The sequence below is a fragment of the Cololabis saira genome, chromosome 4, assembly GCF_033807715.1.
Source record: "Cololabis saira isolate AMF1-May2022 chromosome 4, fColSai1.1, whole genome shotgun sequence".
NCBI lineage: Eukaryota > Metazoa > Chordata > Actinopteri > Beloniformes > Belonidae > Cololabis > Cololabis saira.
In genome coordinates this window covers 29515130-29542527 of record NC_084590.1, presented here as the reverse complement: position 1 = coordinate 29542527, position 27398 = coordinate 29515130, and the positions used below count along the sequence as shown (strand labels likewise).

General features: G+C 38.9%; 1 protein-coding gene across 1 annotated transcript; it reads left to right on the top strand.

Moving 5' to 3' along the window:
• The first annotated feature begins 5712 nt into the window (after positions 1 to 5712).
• Positions 5713 to 26437, top strand: ppp2r1bb (protein phosphatase 2, regulatory subunit A, beta b). Its single transcript, XM_061719359.1, has 15 exons — positions 5713 to 5820; positions 7207 to 7297; positions 7394 to 7494; positions 7687 to 7919; positions 8021 to 8168; positions 8298 to 8453; positions 11856 to 11970; positions 12075 to 12145; positions 15905 to 16039; positions 18364 to 18537; positions 19329 to 19389; positions 24176 to 24330; positions 24423 to 24565; positions 24651 to 24742; positions 24845 to 26437. Exons 1-15 carry the CDS (start codon positions 5743 to 5745, stop codon positions 24859 to 24861), a joined length of 1770 nt encoding a protein of 589 aa, XP_061575343.1. The 5' UTR covers positions 5713 to 5742; the 3' UTR covers positions 24862 to 26437.
• The last annotated feature ends 961 nt before the right edge of the window (positions 26438 to 27398 follow it).

The following is a 27398-nucleotide window of genomic DNA, read 5'->3' as shown; positions in this document are numbered from 1 at the left end:
TTCCATAAGCTTGAAATGTTGAAAAACACTCTAAGCAAAGTCTAATATGAACAATAACATTTCACCTGGAAATGTTGTGAAGAGTCAGTATAAAGTGAGTAAAAATATAGTAAAGGTGGAAGCTTCAGAATACCTGGGAAATTCATTGCTTTATATCATCAATAAAAGCTGTGCTACCTGTTGAGTAAACACAGCAAATATATATTTTGACCCAGTACATTGCTTAGATAAATTGCTTTATCAGAATCAGAATCAGATTTATTGGCCAAGTTTGAACATGCCAGACAGGGAATTTGACTCTGGTTATTTCGCTCACTGTAGTAAATAGACAAATGGCTCCAGTTTTTCTCAATTGGTTTGGTACATTTCTCACATCAGAATTGAAATTCTCAAAAGTTCTTGTTCAGTTTTCACATCATCATGCCATTTGTGCAGATGAAAAAGGCAGTTTCTCATTGCATTGAACAAATTGCAAATGCTTTTGTCCATCCATGCAAATGATTGTGTACAATTCTCAGTTTTTTCGTACATTATCAATTGCTTTTGTCATGCTAATCAAAATGCTTTGTTATAGGAATCTATCAAATAGTCTCTTTCCCAAAAACATTTAGGCTATAGTTCATCATATAAGTCTTCACATGCAAAATGATTTACCAAGCCATCATAACATGTCAAGCATATATACATTTCCATAAGACATTTGTCTGTAAATATGATCTAAATTGGTAAATTCCTCCCAGGTGAATCTAGACTTTCTCTAATGAAAAGAGTTGATCAACCAATGATGAACAGTTTTCTGAATGAGCTCAAGGGAGCATCTCATGAACAATCTACTGGGGAGTATATAGGTAACCAGAGCACAATAGAAAGTTACAATGTCTGACAATGGAAGGACAACAGCCAAGAAGAAGGAGAGGAAGAGGGGTGAGGCTGCGTGGTGGAGGAGTAGGAAGAGGAAGAGGCAGAAGAGGCGGACACATGCGTGTTCCTGATGAAATCAGAGCAACACTTGTAGACCATGTTTTGAATCATGGGCTGACTATGGCTGAAGCGGGGAGAAGGGTGCAGCCAAATGTTGGCAGAACAACTGTGTCCTCAATTATTCAAACTTTCCGCAGAGAAAACAGGTGTGTAATCTAACAGTATGTGCTGAATTACATGGAGTTTACTGTATTTACATGTCAATACAGTAATGCCCCATACAAAATTACAGTAGCCTATTCCACTGATGCTCTATACAATGCCATGTGTGTCTTCCTCAAATTTGTTTTGGTTTACATTTCTATTTCCCACATAGGACTGCAAAACAAGTACACAGGGGTGGTAGAGGGCGGATTTTCACACCACACCAGGAGATGGCTATCTGCAACATTGTTGTTGAAAACAACGCCATTACACTGAGAGAGATACAGACTACTATTTTGCAGGACAATGACACATTTGCAAACATCCAAACAGTCAGTATCTCTACCATTGACAGAGTGCTAAAAAAACAACACATGCGCATGAAACAGCTATACACTGTCCCATTTGAAAGAAATGGTGAGAGGGTGAAGGAGCTGCGCTACCACTTTGTCCAGGTACAACTTTTATTCCAAAACCATATAGAGATATGTCCTCGTTTGTAAGTCGCTTTGGGTTTACAGTAAAAGGTGTCTGCCAAATGCAATGTAATGTAAAGATGTACACTACTGTAAGTGTGGCATTTGCACATATGCTATGGCTGTAGAAAAGAAGATGCAATATGTCATATACGTTTGATCTAACTTCTTTTGAAAATGCATGTAATGCAGTAATTCCAAAAATAACATTTTGTCTTCTGTATTTAGCGCATGATGGAACTGGAAGCTAGTGATCCACCCTGTCACTTCATTTACATGGACGAGGCTGGCTTCAATCTGACAAAGCGCAGAAGACTGGGTCGAAACCTTATTGGACATCGAGCCACCATTGATGTGCCAGGCCAAAGGGGTGGCAACATAACTATGTGTGCCGCAATATCAGATAACGGTGTGCTGACACACATTCCACTGATGGGTCCATACAACTCTGAACGTCTAATAGCATTCCTAGACACTTTGTACAGGGATCATATCCTAGGTGGCCCAGCCGAGAATATGGCCCAGCCCAAATATGCCATAATATGGGACAATGTAAGCTTCCACAAGTCAAACCTAGTAAGGCAGTGGTACGCAAACCATAACAGAATGGTGATGGAGTTCTTACCACCAAACTCCCCATTCCTCAACCCCATTGAGGAATTTTTCTCAGCCTGGAGGTGGAAGGTGTATGACCGAGAGCCACACACACAAGTGACCCTTCTGGCTGCAATGGATGCAGCATGCCAAGACATTACTGCAGATTCCTGCAGAGCATGGATTAGGCATGCAAGAAGATACTATCCACGCTGCCTTGCACGGGAGGACATCAGGTGTGACGTGGATGAGAATTTGTGGCCTAACAGACAGGAACGGGAAGAAGCTGAAGATCAGGATTGAGATTAGAATTTGGGGAGTTGTTCATATTTTTTTGTTTACCTACTGTATGACCTATGTTTATATTTTTGACCTATGTTTACACTTACGTATTGTATTTCACCTTTGTTATGTGCAGTGCTGTCTTTTTTTTTTCTTTACGGACTGCAATGTCAATGTTTGCCAATGAAGAAGCCATTCTGTAAATGTGAATCTTGTCTTTTCCAATCAATCTTACACGTATACATTATATGAGGTCAAATGTACAACACTTGTCATCACACCTAAACCACATTTTACATCAACATGTCCCTTCAAAGTGCCTTCAATTGCCAACATGACTAATGAATTTGACTGTCTTATCTGTACACAATGACACAATGATTAAACATTCTGATGGCACTGACAAGTATATTGACACAAAAACTTGCTTTTGAGGGATGGACTAAGGATTTTGAGCAAGAGACTGGCTTTTGCAGGTGATCCACAGTGTTTTGCTATTTGTTCAAACTGTTTTGAGAAATGCACTTGATCTTCTGCAAATTGCAAGAATGATTGGAAAAATGTACCAAAGTGATTGAGAAAAACTGTTACATATATACAATTTTTTTTTAAAGTGAAACGTGCAGCAGTATGAGTTATACATGGTTGATGAAAGGTGCATTGTTAAATGATTGAGGTTATTATTATTTTTATTATTGCACAGTGATTGATTACTCTGAGATTCTATGAGTGTTGAGAGTTCATCAGAGCAACAGCTTGGGGGAAGAAACTGTCTCTGTGTCTTTATTCACTTGTTAAAGTTGAACTGGCAAATCACATTGTGCAATTAGATATTTCCTTCTTTAATAGTTTGCAGTCTATGATAGATTTGGGGTAATTCAAGTATTTAGTTCAGACCACTAAATCTAAATCAAACTATTCAGAAGTTAAAAAAATATTGCTCAAATCCATCTAACTGCTACGTATTCATGTACCGGTAATGTGCAACGTTTACTACAACTCCTACTACAACGTTAAACATATTTTCATAAACTAAGGTTTAAAATTGTTGTTCTAACTTTGATCTGTAATCTGATTGCTAAATAACTATACAAATTATTGAATTAATACTTTTATTACAGACTCAAAAGGTTCCATATAAAATACATAAAAATACATTAAAATTACAGGTCACACATTAAAATACATGCAAATCTGTCCCAATGTTTCCATAGTCCAGATGTGTACCTTATCACTCCGTTTGATGTTAGCGAGTGCAGTTATTAGACAATTTTCTGACTCATGGAGTTGACACATAAATTTAAACATAAAATTCCTCAGCAGAGCATGGAAGGTGGGGACATAACAATTAACAAATAAAGTGCTTGCACTTGTCCATCTTGGAAGCTTAAGGAGGACCCTGAACGCATCATTATATGCTACCTGCAACTTCTTTAGCTTGGCGGTGGTATAATTACACCCAAGGTGAGCTGTGTAAAGAGGTGTACAATAGGTTCTGAGTAGATGTACCTTAACATAACATAACATAACATAACAGCATCTAAGGGGAGGTCAGACAGTAAGAATGGGGGAAACTTTTGTTTCTGATCTGATATTTTGCAATGAAAGCACCATATGTTAAAAAAAATCAGCTCCAGTATCCAACAGATGCATAATGGACCAGATACCTTTCTCCATCCATTCTTTGTAAAAGAACGATTTTTTTTTAACCTATTATTCCATATTGGGACTGTGTGTGGAGTAAAGTTTTATTTTTATTTATTTTATTTATTTTATTTTATTAGTTTGCACACAATAAAAGTAACACTTGCAATCAAAATAGTAAAACAAATGTGACAGGAGAGGTCAAAAAGCCTTATGCAGCGGACCTCCACTCAATTTAGGAAGTAAAACAGTAATTACAAAAAATCAAAAACACAACAAGACGAAGACTATAAACAAAAAACAAAGAAGGTTAGAATACATAGTTACAGATCATCAACACACAAAAAATAAACAAAAACAAATAAACAAATCAACAAAGAAAACGTGTGACATTTTTTAAATGTGAATTAAATGAGATGATACATTTCTTTTAAAAATCTCTAGAGAAGCAGAGCTTTTGATAATGTGAGATTTGAAGTTCCACATCTGTACACGATGTACATCTGTACTGCGATATATGAGGGAAAACTAGCCGTGTTTAGTTTTATAAAAAGGAAGATGGAGATGATTAATCTGTCTAGTATTATATGAATGTATTTGCGAATTATATGTGAAAAAATTACTAAACGATAGTGGTAAAGAAAAAGGCAAAACCCTATGTTTGTATAAAAACACACATATCTGATGAATATTTATGTCATATACTGAAATAATTTTGAGTTTTCTGAACAAAGGAGTAGAGTTATGTTTATAAACAAGTTTCCAATAATAGTCCATGGGCCAGAGCCCAAAATTTCACTTGTCAGTACCACTCAAGGTGACCAAACTTACTTATGATTTTTGAAAATGTCCATGTCTGTAGATGATATTCTGGTATGATAACCCTTCCTGAGTGGCAGCTGGATCATAGTTATCAGCTCATGAAGTTACCCACCCCCTTCAGAAAATTACATTTTAGATTCTGCTGCATATCCTGGTTTAGACTCATGTACAGGATATCTGTCAATGTGTCACAATATTGTCTTTGGTATAATTTTAAAGTGGACCTTTTAAGCATTCATTGAAGCTAAGATGTGAATCTTTCTGACCAACATAGAGGTCACTGCAGCCCTTTAAACTATAAACAACACACATTTTTACACAATGTTCGCCTAAATGATATACTATCTTTTAGCCCTGTGTCAACTAGGAACAACAGAGACACAAAATACAAAAACTGGAATACTCACAGGACCATAAGGATTCAGGAAATGTATAATACACCCAATTTAGAATCATCAATTAACCTGAAGGGGGTGGGTGACTTCATGAGCTGATAACTATGATCCAGCTGCCACTCAGGAAGGGTTATCATACCAAAATATCATCTACAGACATGGATCTTTTCAAAAAATCATAAGTAAGTTTGGTCCCCTTGAGTGGTACTGATATCTGGTCTGGCCCATGGACTATAACGGAGAACTTTTTACATGAGAATCTTCATGGTTGCAGACTCCTTTTTTTAGTTGTCCTATTTTTTCGGTGGTTCCTGAAGGCCGCAGCGGTCCGGCCCCTGCCGCTCTCAGGGAGAAACCCCGTAGTGCCGCACCGCAGCGCCATTCTAACTGCAACAGGATCCAAAATGGCAGGAGCCGATGGAGACGACTCTCTCTACCCTATCGCCGTCCTCATCGACGAGCTGAGAAATGAGGACGTCCAGGTTGGATTAGTGCTCTATTGCTTAAATTATACTCTACAACAAAATCCAATTCGATTTAATGTACTCATCCAGGCGCCCGACAAGCCAGTTAGCATAAATATGCTAACTAAGGCCAGTCGGGGCGCACCCTCTCCGGCTAATTCACTGTTTTTGTTGGAATTTCCAACATTAATTGTTCACCTGGAATCATCGTGAATAACAAACGTGTCACTCTGTGGTAATATAAGCGTAAATGTGCACTAAATTGACGGTGCAATCCAGTCAGGTCATTGGTTTAGCTCGTAGGATGCTCGCCGGATGGCTCACCTTAAGGCTGATTTATGGTTCCGCGTTAAATCGACGCAGAGGCTACGGCGTACGTTGCGCGTCGCCGCGTACACTACGCCGTAGGCTACGCCGTCGATTTAACGCGGAACCATAAAGCTGCACCTGATATTTAATGGCTGTCCATTAGAGGAGTCCCCTCAGTTAATAATATAGTCGGCATTTCAATTAGCTACCTTAATTCCACCCCGTCTGATAGGTTGCTTAGCCATAGTCATGAAAACAAGGACAAATAACAGACTCAAAACAGCTTTTACCCAACAGCAATAACCATTCTTAACAAGAACAGGAGCTAATGTGCAATAACAAAAAATGATTGTATGTTGATGAAAGTTCTTGTAATGTCCGTGTGTTGATGTATGTGTGGAGGGGTGGATGTGTTTATTTAATAAGGATCCCCATTAGTCTTCACCATGGGAAGACTATTCTTCCTGGGGTCCACACATAGACATACAAAAGAACAATAATACAACTCAAAAAGGATGAAAAACATTCAATAGAATTACTAAAATAATATATTGAAACAAAAATAAAAGATTAGGTAACCAACCAAAACCATCCACATCTTAAGTAACAATATTTGCTACTATCGCCAGATCTGTATCCACTTTTGAACAGAATAGTTTGCTACGACTTTATAATTTATAATATACTTATACCACTATTTATAGTAGTATAAATATACTATATATATCATAATATACTTATACTATATATACACTCATAGCCTACAGTTATTTAGAATATATTTACTATTAAATTCATAATATACTTACAATTTGCAAAAATAATCACAATATATACCTAGGACCGATCATGACTTCCTTCTGAACCACAGCCTGCTTCAGTCTCCTTTTAAAATTTGACACTGTGTCACTTTTAATTTCGTTGTACATAGTGATAATGCTATCTATCTATCTATCTATCTATCTATCTATCTATCTATCTATCTATCTATCTATCTATCTATCTATCTATCTATCTATCTATCTATCTATCTTTTCTGGATGTGTGCAAACTTTTCCGTGAATGCATTACTAAGTGAGGTCTTTTTGTTTACAGCTGCGTCTTAACAGCATCAAGAAGCTTTCCACTATTGCTCTCGCCCTTGGTGTTGAGAGGACTCGCACCGAACTCCTCCCTTTCCTTACAGGTGATGGTGTTGTCTAACTTTTTAAATTATAGAGAAGCACTAAATGTGTATGCATACTCTTGGAGGTGTTTAAAACAATCTATGCTATCCCCTTAGACACCATCTACGATGAAGATGAGGTGCTTTTGGCATTGGCTGAGCAGCTTGGCAATTTCACAATGTTGGTTGGAGGGCCCGAGTACGTCCACTGTCTCCTGGTAAGTTTTAGGGGGTTGCAATAAAGTTATGTAAATATGAGCTACTAAGGAGAGTTTAATTAATCAGTGAAATATTTATTCTAAATAATGAATATATTTAGTTCATAGACATGGCTCTTTTAAAATTTTTATTGATTTGGTACGGAGGTGTGAGCATGTCTAACTTACCGGTAATTCTTTCATCCTAAACAGCCCCCCTTGGAGAGTCTTGCAACAGTGGAAGAGACTGTGGTCAGAGACAAAGCTGTTGAATCCCTGCGAAAGATCTCTCAGGAGCACTCTCCAGTTGACCTGGAGGTCCACTTTGAGCCTTTGGTGAAGCGGCTGGCTAGTGGTGACTGGTTCACCTCTCGCACATCAGCCTGCGGCCTCTTTAGTGTATGTTATCCTCGTGTCTCCAGCACTGTCAAGGCTGAGATCCGTCAGTAAGTGGCTTCTCAAGAGGGGAAAACCATTTTTAATTGACTTTATTTAATTAGTAGCTATTTTACCATGTTCCATTTCTAATTTTTGTGACTATCCGTAGGCATTTTCGTACCTTGTGCTCAGATGACACTCCTATGGTGCGTCGTGCTGCAGCATCCAAGTTGGGGGAGTTTGCTAAAGTCCTGGAGCCAGAATATGTAAAAAGTGACATCATCTCCCTCTTCACTGCTTTGGCCTCAGATGAGCAGGTATGAGTCTTGTTCTTCTTTGCAGTCTAAACAGATTTATTTACTTATTTATTGAACAATTTTTTCTAAGTGTGTTTGGCTTTTATTTCCAGTTATTACCAAACTAATCCCGTTTACCATCTCCATTAGGACTCAGTGCGGCTGCTCGCAGTCGAGGCTTGTGTCAGCATTGCCACCCTGCTGCCTCAGGAGGACCTTGAGGCGTTGGTGATGCCCACTCTGCGCCAGGCAGCAGAAGATAAGTCCTGGAGGGTCCGCTATATGGTGGCTGACAAGTTCTCCGAGGTAAACAGATCATGCCAAATTAAGTCTATAGTCAACAATAGAAAAGTCATATTGAAAGCCTCTTTTAAGTAGTCTGGAAATTAGCATCAAGTTTGCTAATTTAATTGTAAACATTTCTAGGACACACTCACCAGATGACAATTGAAGTAAAGTTTAAAATGCAGACATATTCCTTAGTTTATAATAACTATATAATTCAGTTCAAATGTTTAGACACTTGGTAGCAGTGCCTCAAATTAAACGCATGAATAAATTGCTACTTGGATCAAAGATGCGTGAAAGATCTTTGAGAGCTGTTTTGATGATCTGTGACATGGAGACTCTTCAGGTGGCAGTTTAGAATCACACATATTAAACCAAGACTGTATTTGCTGCTTTTGGACATTTTATAACTGAGCTTATCAATGTGACTGGAAAAATGGCCTGTGGTGGTTTAATTACTTTTTTAATTTAAAGGTTATATATTATGAAACACTTGAATGGAACAAGAGTCAGGCTGTATACTTACCCGTTTGACTGAGGTGGAGATTGGAAAATTAACTTTCCTCTTTCATATAAAAACAAAGCATTGATACGTTAAATGTATTGCAGAAAGGGTAACACCTTGTATTTTACATACTGTTTCTGTCTTTGCCACCATTTGTGGGGAAAACAGGTTGACTCAACCACAAACTAAAAACATTAAACACTTGTGAAGCATAATGACAGTGTGTCACAAACCATGCAGAAACAGATGCAGTAATGAACTGCAAGATGTCTACTAACCACATTTGAAAGGCAGGATTTAACTAATCTGCTAACAAGAATAAAATTATATTTAGTACAATCAACCACATTGTTAAGGGAGAGCTGCTGTTCACCAGATGCATGGTTCACATGCAATTGCTTATAAAAAGCAGAGTGCAAATGAATCTGACTCTGAAATAACTTGTGTGCAGCTCATAGATCCTGGTACTGGTACTTGTCATTTGCCTAGTTTTAGCATTCAACTGCATTACATTGATGAATGTGTTGTTTATTAATAGATTTAGCTTTCAGAAATGCTGAATTGTCTTCTTTAAAGAGAAGAATGTGATGGACATTTAGGTACTGTTTGCACTCTATGTAGCGTTGCACAATGCGTTTATTGTTTTTGCAGTATCAACATGTGCAATATCAGTGTTGCAAAAAAAAAAGAAAATATCTCAGTAAATGGTGGTCTGTTAATTTTCAGAAGCAATGTGTTTACACTTTAAATGTCAATAATATATTTGCCCAGTCAAGTGAAGCCTCACTGCCCAAGATGCCATTTTAGATGCTTGCATGGGCAGTTGCAGTCAGTTTTAGCTGCAAAGCATAAGGACGCAGACTCAATATACTGAAGTATTTAAGTAATATCATCATTGCAATTTTTTAACCATGATATCATGTTTCCCTAATAGAATGCTTTCATAACATTATGTATTTAAAGAAAAAGAAACCTGAAGTTTTTCCTCATGAAGCGATGCTCCCTACATTTTTATTAAAATTGAAGTTTTATTTTCTGTAAATTGCCAGTTTGTAAACCAAATTATTTCAATGGAAAATTGGTGAAGGTGTTAAGCTGCTTTCACATAGAGCGTGGTTTGCGCCGCGCCCACCGGCGGGTAGTGCACAGAGCTTCCACCACCTTCTCTCCTTTTGGACACAACTTTCTCTCTTCTCCCTTCTCTCCTATTGGACGCGTCGAGATGTCGTCACAGCGCGGCACAGTGAAATTAAAAAATGTTCAATTCAGGCAGGCAGGCGCGGCGCAAACGCCGCTGAGCCTGGCGGCAGAGCAGTCCGCTCTTGCGCCGCGGTAACACATACACAATGAATGGGATCGCCGGCGGCGGTCTGCGCTTTGCGCCCTCTCTGTGAAAGGGGCTTTATGGTGAAATTGATATGGGTGCCCTTAATGTCTGTCAGTACTTCTCAAATTTGTATTGCTCTGAATGGAAAAACTTAGTCTGAGACCCTGCATGTGTTGGTGCACATCTTACTAGAGGCTTGTGTATGCTTAAAGCTTTCCCTAGTTGAACTATGCCATTATGGTTGATGAGATAACTGGTTTATTTATTTTTAATATTTTTTTGGCTCTAGTGGCCTTTATTCAAAGTGCAGAGAGGAAGGGGGCAGGGATCAGAGAATGGGGCCGACATGCAGCGAAGGGTCACAGGCCGGGACTCTAACCTGCGACGCTGCAGGAGGACTGTAGCCTCAGTACATGGACCAGCTTGCTTTAACCACTGCGCCACCCAGCTGCCCCATAATGTCTTTATTTTTAAGCTTGAGTCAAACACGTCATAGCATCACCGCAGTAAGGATAGTGTCACAATAGTGTCACAATTACAAAATGTAGTTGATATTTATTTGCCAAAGAGGTCCTTTTCCCTCTTGTTTTGGAACCTCTGGTGCTGTTTTTGTTTTTGTCCACTCATTTAATTGTTTACATATAGAACAACAATTTATTGGATGGTAACATAGTACTGTGTTTTTAGACATTTTAAATAAAATGGTGCACATGTTTGTCCAGTGCAGAAGACAACGCTGATCTGCGAAATAATGTAAAGAGTCGCAAACTGAATTCTTTGGTTAATTCCATCAACTAGGGTGAAAAAAGTAGGAGGTATCCATGTAAGTTTCACCCAGGGGCCTTCATACATGTGAATGAAGACAATTGTGTTAGCTGTATCAGCGTTATCTAGAGTGGTTTAAGCAATTGCCATGATTAAATGCTACTAATTGAATGTTAAATAATTGAAAGCTAATTGAATGTGTAAGGCCTATACAGAGTAAAAAAAATGTTATTTTGTTGTAACGACACACGCAAAGAGTGAGTTACATCTGTTTTATGGCATGTTCTAGTAATGCAGTGTCATGATTAGTAAGGCACAAAAGGTCTGTGTTATAACAAAATATCACGCTCTTGAACGTTCAAATCCTAATCATGGCTGAGTCACTGCAATGGCCTTATGCTCAGTTTTGTCTGAATGACCTGCAATCACCCTTTCCACATCCTTGGATCTGCTTCAGAGGAGATCATGTGCTTTTCCTCTGCATAGCAAGATTTACTGGAATAATTCTGAACCTCGTGTTTGAGAGATGACTGAATTTTGTTAATGAGTGCCACTGCTCTCATTTGAACTTTACATTTATATTGTAGCACCAGTGCTGGACTTTTATGGTCTGGACACTTTTATATGTGCTAAAGTCCTGAGTGCATTACATTACCTGACTGAATATTTGAAATTCATTCAGTACATATACACAAGCAAAAGTCACTAATAATTTCTGTTTTTATTTATTTTTTATTGTCCTTGTCGAATGGTTTTGTTGTTTTCCACATACGGGTTTGTAGATGTTATATTTTATATTGTAACAATCTTCCTCTGAATATAGCTCCAAAAAGCAGTTGGCCCGGAGATCACAAAGAATGACTTGGTCCCGGCCTTCCAGAATCTTCTGAAAGACTGTGAAGCTGAAGTACGTGCTGCTGCAGCCAACAAAGTCAAAGGTAAGAAGGACAAGCAGAAAAAAAATGACTTGAATAGGTTATGACTTGTTTCAGGTTATTGTAAAGTCTGTTCTATATTTTCATGGTTGTTTCCATTTGATTAGAATTCTGTGAGAATCTCCCAGAGGACAATCGTGAGCAAATCATCATGACTCACATCTTGCCGTGCGTCAAGGTAAAAAATATACTTTTCTGTCTGCCATAGTATGACGTTTCTCTGGCATTTCACCCCGACTTTAACAAGACACCTTGAATTGCTATTGGTTGTTAAGCATGTGCTATGAAGACGCTTATCTTTTTATAGTCTGTATCATATACTTCAGATTTTTACAACTTGTGTGTCTCTTGATCTCCCCTGCAAGATAGGTAGTTAAGTGTACGTCTTCCTTAGAACTTTTGTGATAAGTATGGTTTCTTTTTCTGTATATTAGTAAGAGAATTCAAAAAGCGATGGGTGGATTGATTTTTATTATCGTATTTCTCCACCTGAATCCAAATTTAATTTATTCTAATAATTAATTTATTAACTGCTTTTATTTTATTATCTGAAGAATTTGTAATTTGCATGATTACTAGTGATGCACCGAATGTTCGGTAACCAAAATTGTTCGGCCGAAAATAGCAAAAAAAAACCACGTTGGGTGGAATAAGTGGGGAAAAAAACGAACAATTGATAACGGCATGTGATGACTCAATCAAACAGCGAACAGCGTGGAGTGAGGGGCGAGCGGTGTTAAACGCAGCAAACATGTCAGCTCATTACTTGGATGTGGGGAAAAAGCAGAGGACACGAGAAATTATCCAGGCTGAGTTGGATTTGGGAAAGCCGCTTGGTGACGAGGACGGTCGCGGTACGCACAGCGCAGGAGATCGAGGAGAGAGCGCAGAGAAAAGGGCCTGTACTACCGATGCGGTGGAGAACCCTCAATGTCTGATATGATGAGATCCTCCAAGAAAATAAACCAGATTTTTACAATTATTATACAAGGCTTCAAATTTCGGAGATCAACCGCCCCCACCGCGACCCGATTAATTGGATTTGAACGGGAGAAAATGAAAAAGAATTATGAGAAAAAAATAAAACAAGTACAGTTAGACAAATTGTGACTGGCAGGTATTTCACTGCACATTTATTTGATTTATGCAATGGTGAAAAAATTGGCAAAATAAATGTTTGGTATTTTTTGGTATTCGGCCAAGTGTTTATTATTATTTTCGGTTTCGGCTACAAATTTTCATTTCGGTGCATCACTAATGATTACTAAGTAACTTTGAGGCTTACACGTGTGTACAAGCAATGGAGCTCATCACATTAGTCTATAACAACCGGTCTTGATCCTTCTAAGTAGAGTGAACCATCAAATAGACCCACATGCTCAAATCATATTGTTGTTCATCTGACTTGACCAACTGTAGATGCACAAAATGTTGTGAATCTCCTTGCAAGGTTGTTGACAATGGGGAAGATGATGGTGGTATGCTGGTGTTCGCTAGATGAACAGCAGGTGGCACTGTTGCGTTTGAAAAAGAGTAAGCTCAGATGTAGTGCTTAATTTAAAAAAAAAAAAGGTTTTTCATCGCCAGTTGGCATTATCAGTAAATTAACTTGGAAGTACTGGAAGCGTAGAATTCCTGGATCTATAGTCCAGTGTTTGCAAAAGCTACCAATCCTTGTTAACTTCTAAAAAAAAAAAAAGAACTCCTCCTCTGTTTATCCTGTCAACACGTCAGCAGTGACACAGGGTTGTACAGGTAGAAGAAGTCATGCATTCATGGAAAACAAAACATCATGCTTGTGAAGGGGAACATGATCTGCATATACAAGTCCCAGTACAGACAATTTGATTTATAGCTGCATAGGTCAAATGTTTTGTGTCAAAAGCATAAAGCTCATATTCCGACAATTATTCACCTAATGCTCCATAATTCTTGAGTTTTAATTGAGTTTGCAAGTAGTATTGGCTTAATTTTTTACTAGCAGCACATTTATGGGATTCCACTGATTCCTGCTTTTCAAACAACGTTGCAGTATTGATAGGCCAACCACAAGCAATACCAAGCAACTGTCACAACTGCAGTTAACATTTTAATAAATATTCAACAAAACTAAAGGTAGTTAATAATAAATCCAAAAGACCGAGACACTCCTGGCGATTGTAGGAGTTGAACAGTTTTGTTGACAGGGTGCACATGGGGACTGGTTGTGAGCTCCCCATCCCATGACTCCTGGTTCTTGTCTGCCCTTTGGAATAGCGTGCGGCTAGGCATACCAATGCCACTTGGAAATATGTCTCCTGATGTCATATATCCACTGCAGTGGTAGAATGTAACAAAGCAAGGGTTTACTATGTTTGTCTTGTTTTTTTTTTTTTTTTTTTAATCTCATTGGCACCTTTTTTGGTACAATCACTAGCCTCGTGGGTAACAAGCTCATTCCACCTAATGAGGTGGAATGTTATTTCTGGTGTCCTGGTTAAAGCTTGAGCTAAGGTGTAATTTAAGGTCAGGTCAAAATTAGGGTTGAGTATAAACCAGTAATTGTTAAGGTCCGAGACATTGGGTTGAGCTGTACACAAGAAATGGAAGCTAATGCAATATCCCAATGAAGGTAACTGTACAAATGTGTGCATGCACACATGCGTCATGTGAATAACACAGAGCTAACGTGACCCTCGCTCCATGACTAATGCAGGCTGAGAAAAATTTTGTATGAATCGGCCTCTTGTCACTAGTCTTTCCCATGGATTATTGAACCTTTTTTTTTATTTTTTACCCCCCCCCCCCCCCCCCCCCCCCTATAATCAACAAAAGTTTAACACAGCACGAAACTTTTTTTAATGTCAGTGCAAGGTAGGACATGGTAAAAGGAAGGAAAAGAATGACTCCTTTCAACATGAAATGCTAAAACTTAAGGTCACGTATACAGCGATCTATTTCATGCTGCGCGTTCTCTGTGCTGGATCGTTTGCAGGAAAAACCAGTTTGCTAACTTGACCAAAAACCCATAAAGCACCACAGCATGACAGACTTGCCATGACAGATGCATGAACTACAACATTTCTGCCTGCAGCATTTGTGAAGAAGGAATGCACTGAAATAACAATGTAATTGGTGTTCGTCCACAGTGGGCTGAAAGATCTGCCATTCAGTAACTTCACTGGTCACTTTTAAGTCTACATCACTGTTCACAGAAACGGTTTGAGTGAAGAGTTGTACATTTACACAGCACAATACATACGGTATATATATTTTCATCTTGGGTATTTTTACTGAATGAACAGATAATTTACAGAAACCCCAAACTGCAGTTCCACTTTTCCACAATTTGGGGGATTCATGAATTTGGTGTTTGTGGTGTCCTTTTTTATAAAGATGACTTCTTTTTTTTCATATCACTCAGATTATTCATTTGTAGTGGAGGGGTAGTTATGTGTTTCCTTACGCTGTTGTATTCTGAGTTTTTTTCAGAAATGCATTAGTAGGAAAATAATGAAAAATGATTTAACAGGCACATAAAAATTTTGTTGGGCTGATCGGTGCTAAGAATGGAAAAAGTTAGGCTGGGGTTCTCCTGTTCTGTCTTTTTGAAGTATTAATGGGATTTTAGGTTGTTTTTTTAGCTTTTAGTTTACAAATAGGGAGTAGAGATGTACTGTTGGAGTCCAGGGAATGGAGTAATGTAGTGTCCATAATCAGAGCTGGGTAAATGTTCTCAACAGTACAGCCCTAGTCTGTATCATCAGATTTTTCCACCCGCAGTTATTACGCTCTCCTCATTGTGTATTTACACACAAGTCAATTACAGCCTTCCTCTTCATACTGTGTTGTAAATATGACCCATAGCAGTAGTCTAGATGTTTATTTACGTACTGTCCATCTTAAATGTTTGTTTGTGCTGATCTTTCTGTCTCTGATGTGTCTCGTCCCTTACCAGGAACTTGTTTCAGACACCAACCAGCATGTGAAGTCGGCCCTCGCCTCAGTTATTATGGGCCTTTCGACCATCCTGGGAAAGGACAACACAATAGAGCACTTGCTGCCGCTCTTCCTGGCTCAGCTAAAAGATGAGGTAAATGAAATGGAGATTTGTAATTGTGGTTTTGACGAGTGGGTTTGAAAACTGGCGAGGTTGTGTTTTAATTTGAAACATTCATAACAAAAGCTTCATGTCAAGTAGGGTTGCACGATTAATCGTTAAAAAATCGCGATCTCGATTCATGCTTGAACGGAATCTCATTTCCAAATGACGACGATTTAAATTTTTTTTTTTTTTTTTTTGATTATTGTTTTTATGTTCAATGTCAGCTGTTACAAAGTTGATGCCAGTCTTTTATCAGGCACCATCATATTTTTTGTAACGTTTACCTTTTGTATCGGCAGCTTCTTAATAGCAGCAAAAGGCAATGGGGGGTTCATCCCAGCCAGAGGAATAATTTGTTGCCTCAGAACTACAGGATCTGTTACAAGTCCCCTTTCTGAAAGGGTGTTCAACTCAGGGAGGAACAAATATTGTTCAAAATTGTTATTATTGTTTAAATTATTCAAAGGTTTGTGTAAAGAAGACAAGAGATGTTTATTGTTATTATATTTTTGTTCAGCTGTTGCAAAGTTAAAGTAATAAGTGCAATAAATTTTATATTGGAAAAAAAATCGTGAGAGAATCGTGATCTCAATTCTAAGCAAAAAAATCGTGATTCTCATTTTGTCCAGAATCGTGCAGCCCTAATGTCAAGCATCTGCGTTAGATCAACAGCTTTCTGCATGTCTGAGACAAGCCCCCTCAGCACAGCCACCAGATGTACCTGACTGCCACCTGAATGGGTGGGAGGATGATTCATGCAGTTGGCGGCTAAAATGAGACTTTTCTAATTGTGGAGACCTAGCTGTGTCTGGAGGGAGGAATTTTGGAAAGTTGTTTGAGGTTTGATCAGATAGGTTGCTGTTCAATGCATTTTTATTTAGATTTATAGAAAAACTAATTGTAGATTATCTTGTTTTGTGATCATGTAGCAGAAGTTTGGTAATGTAACTGAACTCTTTATCAGTAACACTTGTTCATGAATCTGTTTTAGGGGCAAAATGATCTAGCAGCAGTCTCAGTCTGCATTAAGCTACTAGTTAGCGACCAGCTAACGGATTTCTGGATTATGTAGGGGCATGCACATGCGTTTCTTAAATTATTTCATGATTGTGGCATACCTTTTCACACTCATCAGGTGTGGTTGGTATGTTAAACACAAATGTGTGGATTCATTTTTCTTTTTTTGTTTTGTTTAAGGCTTAGACTGTATGTTCTTACTCTTTATTTCCTTTAGTCCTATTTAAAGATGGCCCATTTTTCAAAGTACAAGTAAGACCAAGAGTGTCTAATTAGATTCCACTCCAAACTGATAGTTTTGATTTGCAGACTTCCTTTCAAGGTTTTTTAGGAACATTTATTTTAAGAGAGGAAGGTGGTATGCGTTCCATAGATGTCATGTGCATTTACAACCTTTGTAGCAGTATTTCAGCTTTTTGCTGTGCTTTGCCTGGTAGCTTTGCCTGCATCAGGGGTCGGCAACCCAAAATGTTGAAAGAGCCATATTGGATCAAAAACAAATATGTCTGGAGCCGCAAAAAATGAAAAGTCTTGTATAAGCCTTAGAATGAAGGCAAATGCTGCATGTTTCAATATTAGTGGGGGAAGATTTTTTTTTTTATTATGCACTTCTAAAAAAAAAGTCGAAATGTCGAGGAAAAAAGTCTAAATGTTGAGAAAAAAATCGAAATGTTGAGAGAAAAGTAGAAATGTCAAGATTAATGTTTAAGTACAATCTTGAGAAACAAGTCGAAATGTTGAGTAAAAAGTCAAAAATTTCTAGAAAAAAGTCGAAATATTGAGAAAAAAAGTTGAAATGTCAAGGAAATAGTCAAAATTTCATGAAAAATTCTAAATGTTGAAAAAAAACATCGAAATGTTGAGAAAAAAGTCGAAATGTCAAGATTAAAAAGGAAGAAAAAGAGGAAAAAGGAAAAAGAAAAAAAGAAGAAAAAAAGGAAAAAAGAGAAAAAAGAAGAAAGGAAAAAAAAAAGGTCAAACATTTTTGAAAAAGCTCCAGGAGCCACTAGGGAGGCGCTAAAGAGCCGCATGTGGCTCTGGAGCCGCGGGTTACTGACCCCTGGCCTACATGTTACCAGGCTGACTGTAGGTTTTAGTGTCGTCAGTTTTCATTTGATTCTCGTATGAACCTTGGTTCTTATTCTCGAGTAATAGACTTGTAAATGTAGTTTGCATAGAGTAGCATAAGTGGCATGGCATTGTAGATTATAAGTAAAACTTATGAATTCTTGTTTCATTGTCATGGTGCTACTCTAAAATGTATTTGTTCATATTAATGTTTCTTTTACTTTCAGTGCCCAGAGGTGCGTCTCAATATCATCTCCAACCTAGACTGTGTGAACGAGGTGATCGGCATTCGCCAGCTCTCCCAGTCGCTGCTGCCTGCCATTGTGGAGCTCGCTGAGGACGCAAAGTGGAGGGTCCGCCTTGCCATCATCGAGTACATGCCCTTGCTGGCAGGACAGCTGGTGAGTCCCAGGATGTAGAAAACCAAGCTGAACGTTATACATGTTTGAAATCTTGTGCTATTAGGTAGTGTCCGACCGATCAGCCTTTTTTTCGATTATTTCGATCACCGATTAGGGGGAAATCAAAAAGACCAATAGCCGATATCAGCCAATACGATTATTACCCTTTTTTACCTTTTTGGGAGAAAACAAATTTCAATACAAGAATTCATTTAAATGAATGGTGAGCAATTTATTGCTTTAACTAGGAAGGACAGCAATATTCACTTCGCACGGCTCACACATCAAAAGTGCAAATTATGGAACATCAAACAAAACAAGCAGCATTTCAGTTATTAAAAATAACATTAAGTGAATTTTCTCTTTACATAAAATAAAAAAGCTGCCTATAAAAAATAACAAATTAAGAGGAATAACAGCCTCAATTTTAGAACAGTCAGGCACAATACTCCCAATTCCCAGACCCAAACCACAGCAAGTGCCTACTTGGAGGTAGTAACAGTAAGCTAACTAGTACACATGACAAACAACCAAACAGTACAGGTTGTGAAAATGGCTACACAGGTTGTTTTTTTAAGTGCAAATATTAAAAAAATCAATCATTTTTCGATTTTTGGGGGGGGGGGGGGGTACCGATTATGAATATCGAAATCGATTATCGGTCGCCCACTACTATTAGGATCTTGATTAAGAACAGAAAATATAACAACATGAAGACAAATATAATGCAGCAACTGATATGACTGGATATTAGGATTTGTTCTCTTTCAACTGTGTCCTTGTTTCTACAGGGAGTTGAATTTTTTGATGAGAAGCTCAACACCCTTTGCATGGCCTGGCTGATTGACCACGGTAAGGCCCTTTTTGGATCGAGGTTTTCCTACAGTTATCTGAAAACGGCAAAAGTGACAACTTCATAATTAACACACACTTTCTTTTTCTATATCTCATTTGTAACATCTGAATTCCCTGAGCTTTTGTTTTTTTATATATCGGTTTTCATACTCACCGGCAAGTCGGCAGGAGAACGTCTCTTACCACACAGTATGTCATTACACGATGGAGAGCCTGAGGTTAAAGGAAAGCTGAGAAATGCAGAACAGAGAAAATTGCAGGTCGTAGCAGGGACGACATGTGGCAGTCTGTAGCTCTGCTGCCTCGTACATTGTAATGGAGGACTTTGTAAATCTCTGCAGGGCCCGGTGTAGTAGCAAGGACTATAATGCAGAGGTAGGCGGTGTGTTTTCATCTAAATCACTAAAGAATGGCCAAGCTAATTGTTGTCTTCATACTTTCTGTTCCTTAAAAAAAAAGAAAAATCCCCGTCTTAAGACAAATGGCTAGAGTTAATGCTGTAGAGTCATTACGTTGTTTATGGATGTAAAAGTTGAGCCACTTTATTTTGAGTTAATTTCTGTCTAGGGCTCCTCTTTTCCCTGCCGTTTGAGCAGTTCTGTGTGACCATCGCCCATATTCAAATGCTGAAAGAGTTGAGGGAAGGCTATGTTACAACATACTATGCTGTATTTTATAAACTAAAATCTGCATAAATGTTTCTCTGTTTGTATAGTGTTCTCTTGACATTGAGGTTTCCAATTAGAGAGGCACAAACTCAGCGATGAGGACAAAGAGCCAGCTGGGTTACATCATTGGAATGCTGTTGGTGTGGGTTTGTGTGTGTGAATGGCTCGGGTTAGGGCTGTGCCACCCTTACGTAAGCCGTTCAAAGACAGACAGGACTGCAGGAATCAGACCAGAATGTTTCTTACAAAGACGGTTCTCTTATCATTTAAGTGTTTCATGAAGCAAATATTAATTTTACAATTTCTGGCTTTGGCATTTCAATTTTTCTGAAATATGGATGTTTTTGGCAGTGTATTAATCTACTACATGCGACTGAAATGATATATTGAACTTGATCTGTTTTTTCCTCTTTACTTGTGGATTGACCACATTTCTATCTGATTTTTTTCTCTATGGTTTTATTACTTGCTTGGTGTTGCAGATAATTGATATACCGGTAGTAAAACTATAGCAGGACAGTCTTTATTCCTATGTGGCTATAGAAGTATACCTAAAATGAAGTAAAGTTACATTTCTAAACTTTATCAAAACTTTACTGACAGTCTGAATTAGGGCTGTTCGATTTTTCTCTCAAAATCCGATTTACGATTATTTTGTGAATTGACAAAAGGCAAAGAAATGATTTCAAATATGCAGTTTTTTTATTGAACATTTGCCCCATTGGGCTTTAAGTGCAAACTTTGCTCTTATTAAACCAAAAATGAATGAATAAAGTGCTAAACTCTGTAAAATAAGTTTTAAAAAATATAATAAAATATAAAGTTTTATCTCTGAAAAAAAATATCAGCAAATCAGCACTTGCAAACATACAGTAAGTTATATTTCCAATTAAATAAAACAAGACATTTTCTAATTAAACTAAACTGGGTCTTTGCATGCTAAATAATAATGCAACCCATGAAGGAGGTAGAGGTGTGTAATGTCAGTCATTACATTTGCAAGTTTTTTGCAAGGAACACGAGCCGGTCTACGGCATCTGGCTTGGGATGCCCGGTGGCATGTTACAACGCCCCCTAAAGAGCCTCTCCCATGGGGCACTTGTCGCAGGTATTGAGAGGTATTTCCATCAATCATTAATATGTGTGCAGACAAGGTAAAAAAAAAATCGATTTTACGATTTTCACGTTTTAACATCGTTCTAATCACATAATTGCGATTACGATTTAAAATCGATTAATCGAACAGCCCTAGTCTGAATACATTTCTGGCCGTTGCTCATTGCCATAACAAAGCAGTGTTGGGATTGTGCTCATATTTCATATTTGGTCAGTGTCTGAAGAGGTGATGCTCCATGAGGCCACCTGGAAACTCGTGATTCTGAAGATTGTCTGTGCTGCTTTGTTGGGTTGTGCATCTGAGAAGCATTCACATTTGAAAAGTTACAGCCTTCTTATAGCAATGTTCTTATTTGAAGCATCACTGCATGGGATTTTCTTTTGTGGGATCTACTTAGTACATAATTCCTTAGAGTAAAATGTCTTTTAAGACATAGCCATGTCTTGGTAGTTAAGGATGTAATCCATCGTCTGACAGAATCCCTGCATCTGTAATCAGTATTAATGAGGTGTCACAGTAAAGGCAAAACAAGGCTAATGTGCTCTTTGGTCACATGCGTGTACTAAATATGATCACACATTGTCCCGCTTCAGTGGTCAGGTAGTTCTGCGCTTACAAGATGTCTTCAGTGTCACGTTCCACTTTACTGTTTTGCAACATGCAGTCATCAGTCTGGGAGACTTCCCCTGACTAGTGTCTCAGCTGTGCTGCATTCAGGACTTATGTAACCAACAAATATTTTGAGTGTGGCCGAACAGCATCTTGCATCTTGTGTTTTGTTGCTGTTTTGTAATGTAGAAGCAAAGTGTCTAATTTAATTAATCGTTTGTGTGGCTAAGTATTTAGATTTTAAGTTTGGCTCAAGGATATCTGATATTCATCTCTTTGCTTATTGTGTTTTTGTCACAATGTTCAGCCACGTTACTGTAATGAGAGATTCATGCTTGAGTGAATCAGGTCAATTGGTTTCTCTTATGGTTTTACTTGCACAGCATTCAGGTTGACCAAATTTGTTTGTTTTTAAACTGTAAAAATCCTGTTTGTGTAATCGCTCTGTGCATCCAGAGCGATTTTTAAAATGAAAGTGGAGATTTAAAGAAAAGCTGAAAAATGCTGATGTTAGAAAATTTCAGGTCAAGGCAGGTATGACATCTTTTTCAGTTCTGGACACAGACCACTCACTTTCCAGATTCTCCCTTCTGCTAGGCTCATGCACAGGGAGTACAGACCACCTCCTCACACAACACCTCTTTGGTTTACGGTGCAACATTTGCAATTAAAACATTAACTGTTTCACATTGTTCAACCCCCCACAATGTCATTTCTCTCGGTTGCCATCTGTGACCAGAAAGAAACCTTAAGGTAGACACTGAACCAACGAGTCTCACGCTATTTCACGACAGATCCTTTCAAAACTGACAACACCTAGTGTTTTAACTGTGAATTGCTTTGCACTACTGCAGCACCCTTAAACGCAAAATTTCAAAAGGTACAAGACGGCATAAAAGTGGCGGCTTTCCCTTTACATCATGTTGACAGACACCATAAATCAGGGTCTAGAGATGTGGCAATGACACTCGTAGGGCAGTTCTCCCTTCTTTCCCCCTTCCTTCTGTATTTTTCATAAACATGGTGAGCTGTAGATTTGTTTACAGCTTCTCTTTGCTGAGAACTTAGGTAGCCTGTGCTGGAAACCCCACCCTCACCCCCTCCACATATGCTAGTATGTTGCTTTTCTCTGTGCTGAGGTGGGGGTTTTTTTGCACCTTCATACTGTGTTTTTACACAATGTGTAATGTCTTTTTTCCCCCCTCCTCTTTCCCAAAGTCATCCTTTCTCAGCTAATAAGGGCAGCGCCAACTGTGGCTGCAGCCTCGGGGACCTGTCTACCCATGTCATATGTTGTCCTTAGTTTTGTTTTTTCTGTTCTCTTGGATGGGCTGCACTGGAATTGTATTTCGTTGTCGGGACGCTGGCTCAATGACAAAGTATCTATCCATCCAATCATCTAGGAGATTGTCCATAAAAACTACTTGTTAGTGATGCAACGAATGTTTGGTAACCGAAATTGTTCAGCCGAAAATAGCAAAAAAAACACTTTCGGTTTTCGGTGGAATAAGTGCGGGAAAAAAACAACAATTAATAACGGCGTGTGACGCAATCAAACATCGAACAGCGTGGAGTGAGGGGGTGCAGTGTTAAGCAGCAAACATGTCAGCATGTCAGATCATTACTTGGACGTGGGGAAAAAGCAGAGGACACGAGAAATGCCTGAGTTGGATTTGGAAAAGCCGCTTGGTGATGGAGACGGTCACGTGACGCACAGAGAAAAGGGCCCGTACTACCGATGCGGTGGCGTACTCTCACTGTCTGAAATGTTTGACGAGATCCTCCAAGAAAATAAACCAGATTTTTACAATTATTATACAAGGCTTCACATTTTGGAGATCAACCCCACCGCAACCCGATTAACTGGATTTGAACGGGAGAAAATGAAAAAGGATGATGAGGAAAAAATACAATAAGTACAGTAAGATTGTGACTGGCGGGTATTTCACTGCACATTTATTTTATTTATGCAATGGTGAAAAAATTGGCAAAAATAGATGAAAAACTGCAAAGAACCATAGTTCGGTATTATTCGGTATTCGGCCAAGTGTTTTTATTATTTTCGGTTTCGGCCACACATTTTCATTTCGGTGCATCACTACTACTTGTATTAAATGTAGCATTACATTGAACATGTTTTGGCTTCATTCCACTCAGGAGTGTCATCAGTAATGTACCTGCTGTGCTTGTGAGCTCTTGTTTTAACAAGTAAGCTAAAATCAAAACACAAACCTGTTTCACACGAAGAATGCTTTCTGGGGTTGAATTAATGCAACACGTGGGTGCTATTAAACAATAATACATCTGTAATAAGACTTGGTGGAAAGACAAAAAGACTATTTTTGAACACTTTCTTGATCTTTTATATGGTCTTTTTATTTTTTTCTAGTATATGCCATCCGTGAGGCAGCCACCTGTAACCTGATGAAGCTTGTGGAGAAGTTTGGAGCTGAGTGGGCTCAGAACACGATCGTCCCCAAAGTGCTCGGCATGGCCAACGACCCCAATTACCTCCACAGGATGACCACTCTGTTCTGCATCAATGTGAGAGAACATTTTTCTGCCATGTTGTTCTGCTTGTCTGTGCCGTATTGGAGCGTTCATGATCACCACCTACTCTCTGTTCTGGATCTTAGGCTCTATCAGAGGCATGTGGCCAGGACATTACAACGAAGCAGATGCTGCCAGTGGTCCTGAAGATGTCCAATGACCAGGTGGCCAACGTACGCTTCAACGTGGCCAAGTCTCTTCAGAAGATCGGCCCGGTCCTGGACAGCAAGTATGTCTGTTTTCTCTCAGCAGAACCGCAATCGTCACTCCAAAGTCAACAACCGGCGTTAAAAATGTGTCCTTTGTGTCTTCAGTGCCCTTCAAACGGAAGTGAAGCCAGTGCTGGAGAAGCTGGCCTCCGACACAGACATGGATGTCAAGTACTTTGCCCAGGAGGCCATTAGTGGTGAGCACTTCCCTCCTCTGTCATTGTGTGGGATCTTTTAACAGCATGAGTTGTGTTTTGTATACCTAATAAAAGCCCTTTCTTTTTTTCTCCCCTCCACAGTTCTGGCCCTAGCGTAACCAACCCAACATCAGTAAACCAGAAACCCCCCCAGAAGCAAAAGCATAAACACTTTTACAAGATATTTATTGATGTTCAGGAACAACTGGTTAATGTATAGAGAAGCTGTTAGCAATTGTTTTATTGTTTTTTTTTCCCCCTCCACCCCCCTTTTTTTTGTTTTTTACACTGTCCAGTGGTAGTCCACATCCAGGCAGAGTACAGGCTCCTCTTTGCTGTAAATGGGTGCTTTTACACAGGCAGGGTGTGATGAAATTGAATTAAGTGATGAATGTGGACTGGTGTGCTACTGTACTAGTCGTCTCTAACAAGAACCCCTCACACATTCCTCCCTCACCTTCCTGGTCCACCGTTGTGCTTCAGGCAGCCGTAGTTACATTCTAGCTCTCTGCTGCTGCACTTTCTTTTTTCTTTTGCCTTTTTTTTTTTTCCTCCCAGTGCTAGATGGAAATCTTTAGCTGCAGATGGTGCAACAAGCTGTTTATTTTTCTGAGTGTCCTCCTGAATCAGCCCTTTGACAGTGCTCTTTTCCCAGAGACACTGGTGTGGCTCTTCCAAGAACTGATTGAAAGGTCCTTGAAGGTCTTGAAAGCTTTTTTTTTTTTTTCTCCTCTTTCACCAGACCAAACCTGTTCTGTTCTTCTAAACGCTTTTCAGGACTGTAATGTACTAAGTGCTGACATAGAAATAACAGGGTGTCTACTTCTGCATGTAATCCAGTGATCCTTCTTGATGATTGCATGTACTTTTTAATCTCAAATAGATTACTTTCTGAACAACCTTCTACTAGAACCTTGTTCTGTGCAGCAAAACGGATTGAATTTGTCAAATAAATGGATTGTCTTGGCCCACTGTAACAGGGACCAGCCCAGTTTTAACGTCTTGCTCATAATTATCCTCCAAATCTTTGTTTATAAGCTAGGAGGAGAAGTTGTTGCAAGTTATTTTCTGCAATATGTGCTCAGCATTGCTCTTAACATGTCCAATGGATTTGAGACCTGGTTTATCCCTTCACTATGCGTAGGTAAACGGTGTTTGCCTGCCCCCTTTCTTTATAAAGACTTAATTTGTTAATGTGATAGAACTAAATTGACGTCAGCTATCGTAGCTTGAACGGAACCACAGCCCCTTGTGCCAGCCAGTTTTCCATTAAGTCTTTGTCCAGTGAACATGAGGTCTGAAAGCTTAAGATCAGCGAGTTGCCTCACAGTTGCCTCTCTGGATCTTTGCTTAAAAATCTCAACATGACACAAAACAAGTGCATGCTTTCAAAAGAAAGTGGGATGCGGGACTCGGGGCATGTGTAGCTGCATAATGTTTTATTATGGGGTGGGAGCTGGGGTGGTTACGGGCGGGTTGAAGAAATGTGTGTCTTGTGTTTATAAAAGAAACTTTTGTTTTTCTCTGAACTACTCCTGCTGTTCCTCCCCCCCTCTTCTCATTCTGTTCTCTTGAATAAACCTTGATTGTTGATTGTCTTGTATCACAAAAACTATTTTTATTTTGAATTCTCTTCACAGTTGGGATGCTGTACTACTGTATCTTGATCTGAATAAAGTAACACAGAAAAAAATACTTTGCAATAATTTCTCACTCTGTATAGTTCATCATATGTGTATTGCTGTCCATTTCGTACAGGATGTCACTATCTTGTAAAATTAATTAATTGGAATATTTTCTCTTTGCTTCAGTGAAATATTCCAAGCTTGTAACACATCTGTTTCCATAATGCGATTTAAGTTGATAACACTGTGAAGGGTATCCAAGTACTAATGAACTAGTTAAATAATGTCATCAAAAGGCACTGACCAAAAACATTTTTCTTTACACATTGTTTTTCCATTTACTGACTTTGATGGTGACATGCAGACACTTGAAGAGGCTAAATTATCTGGAAAAATTAGACCATGTTAACTCTTCATAGGGCAACCAAAAAATACTTGAAATGTTAACATTTGGACTCCGGGGGTTATTGGGGAATATTGAAGGACCTTTTATTAACATTGTAACTTTTTTTAGTGTAATAATCATTGGCTATGTGGTTCTACTAAAGTGTTCAAATACAGTCACTTCCCCTGCAAAGGGGTTAAAATTGAACCATTTGAAGTGGTTTGGATAACTAAGGAGGTTTCTGCGCGTCATTTGAAGTGAATTTAGATGAAACGCTGGAAGCAGGTGAACGCGCTTTGTTGCCATGTTCCTTTTAGACGCTCAATATTATTTTTCCACTTTTTTGAAACATCCTAGGAGAACGTGCGATTGATTTGGCAGGCCTCCGGCCTCATGTTTGCTCAGTTCTGGCTCTGCGGGCAGCTGCTGCAGAGATGCAGCTGCTGCAGAGATGAAAGCCGGGGTGTCCCCGGGGTGCTGCGTCCACAGAGACACGCAGAGCAGGAGGAGGAGGATGACACCTGCCCCTCACTGCTGCTGATACAGCGCTGCGAAATCAGGGCTGGGTGGACGTCTGCCTGCCTTCAGCAAACATGTTTGGAGCTTCTTTTTTTTTTTATTTCTTTTTTACTTCGGGCCAAGGTCA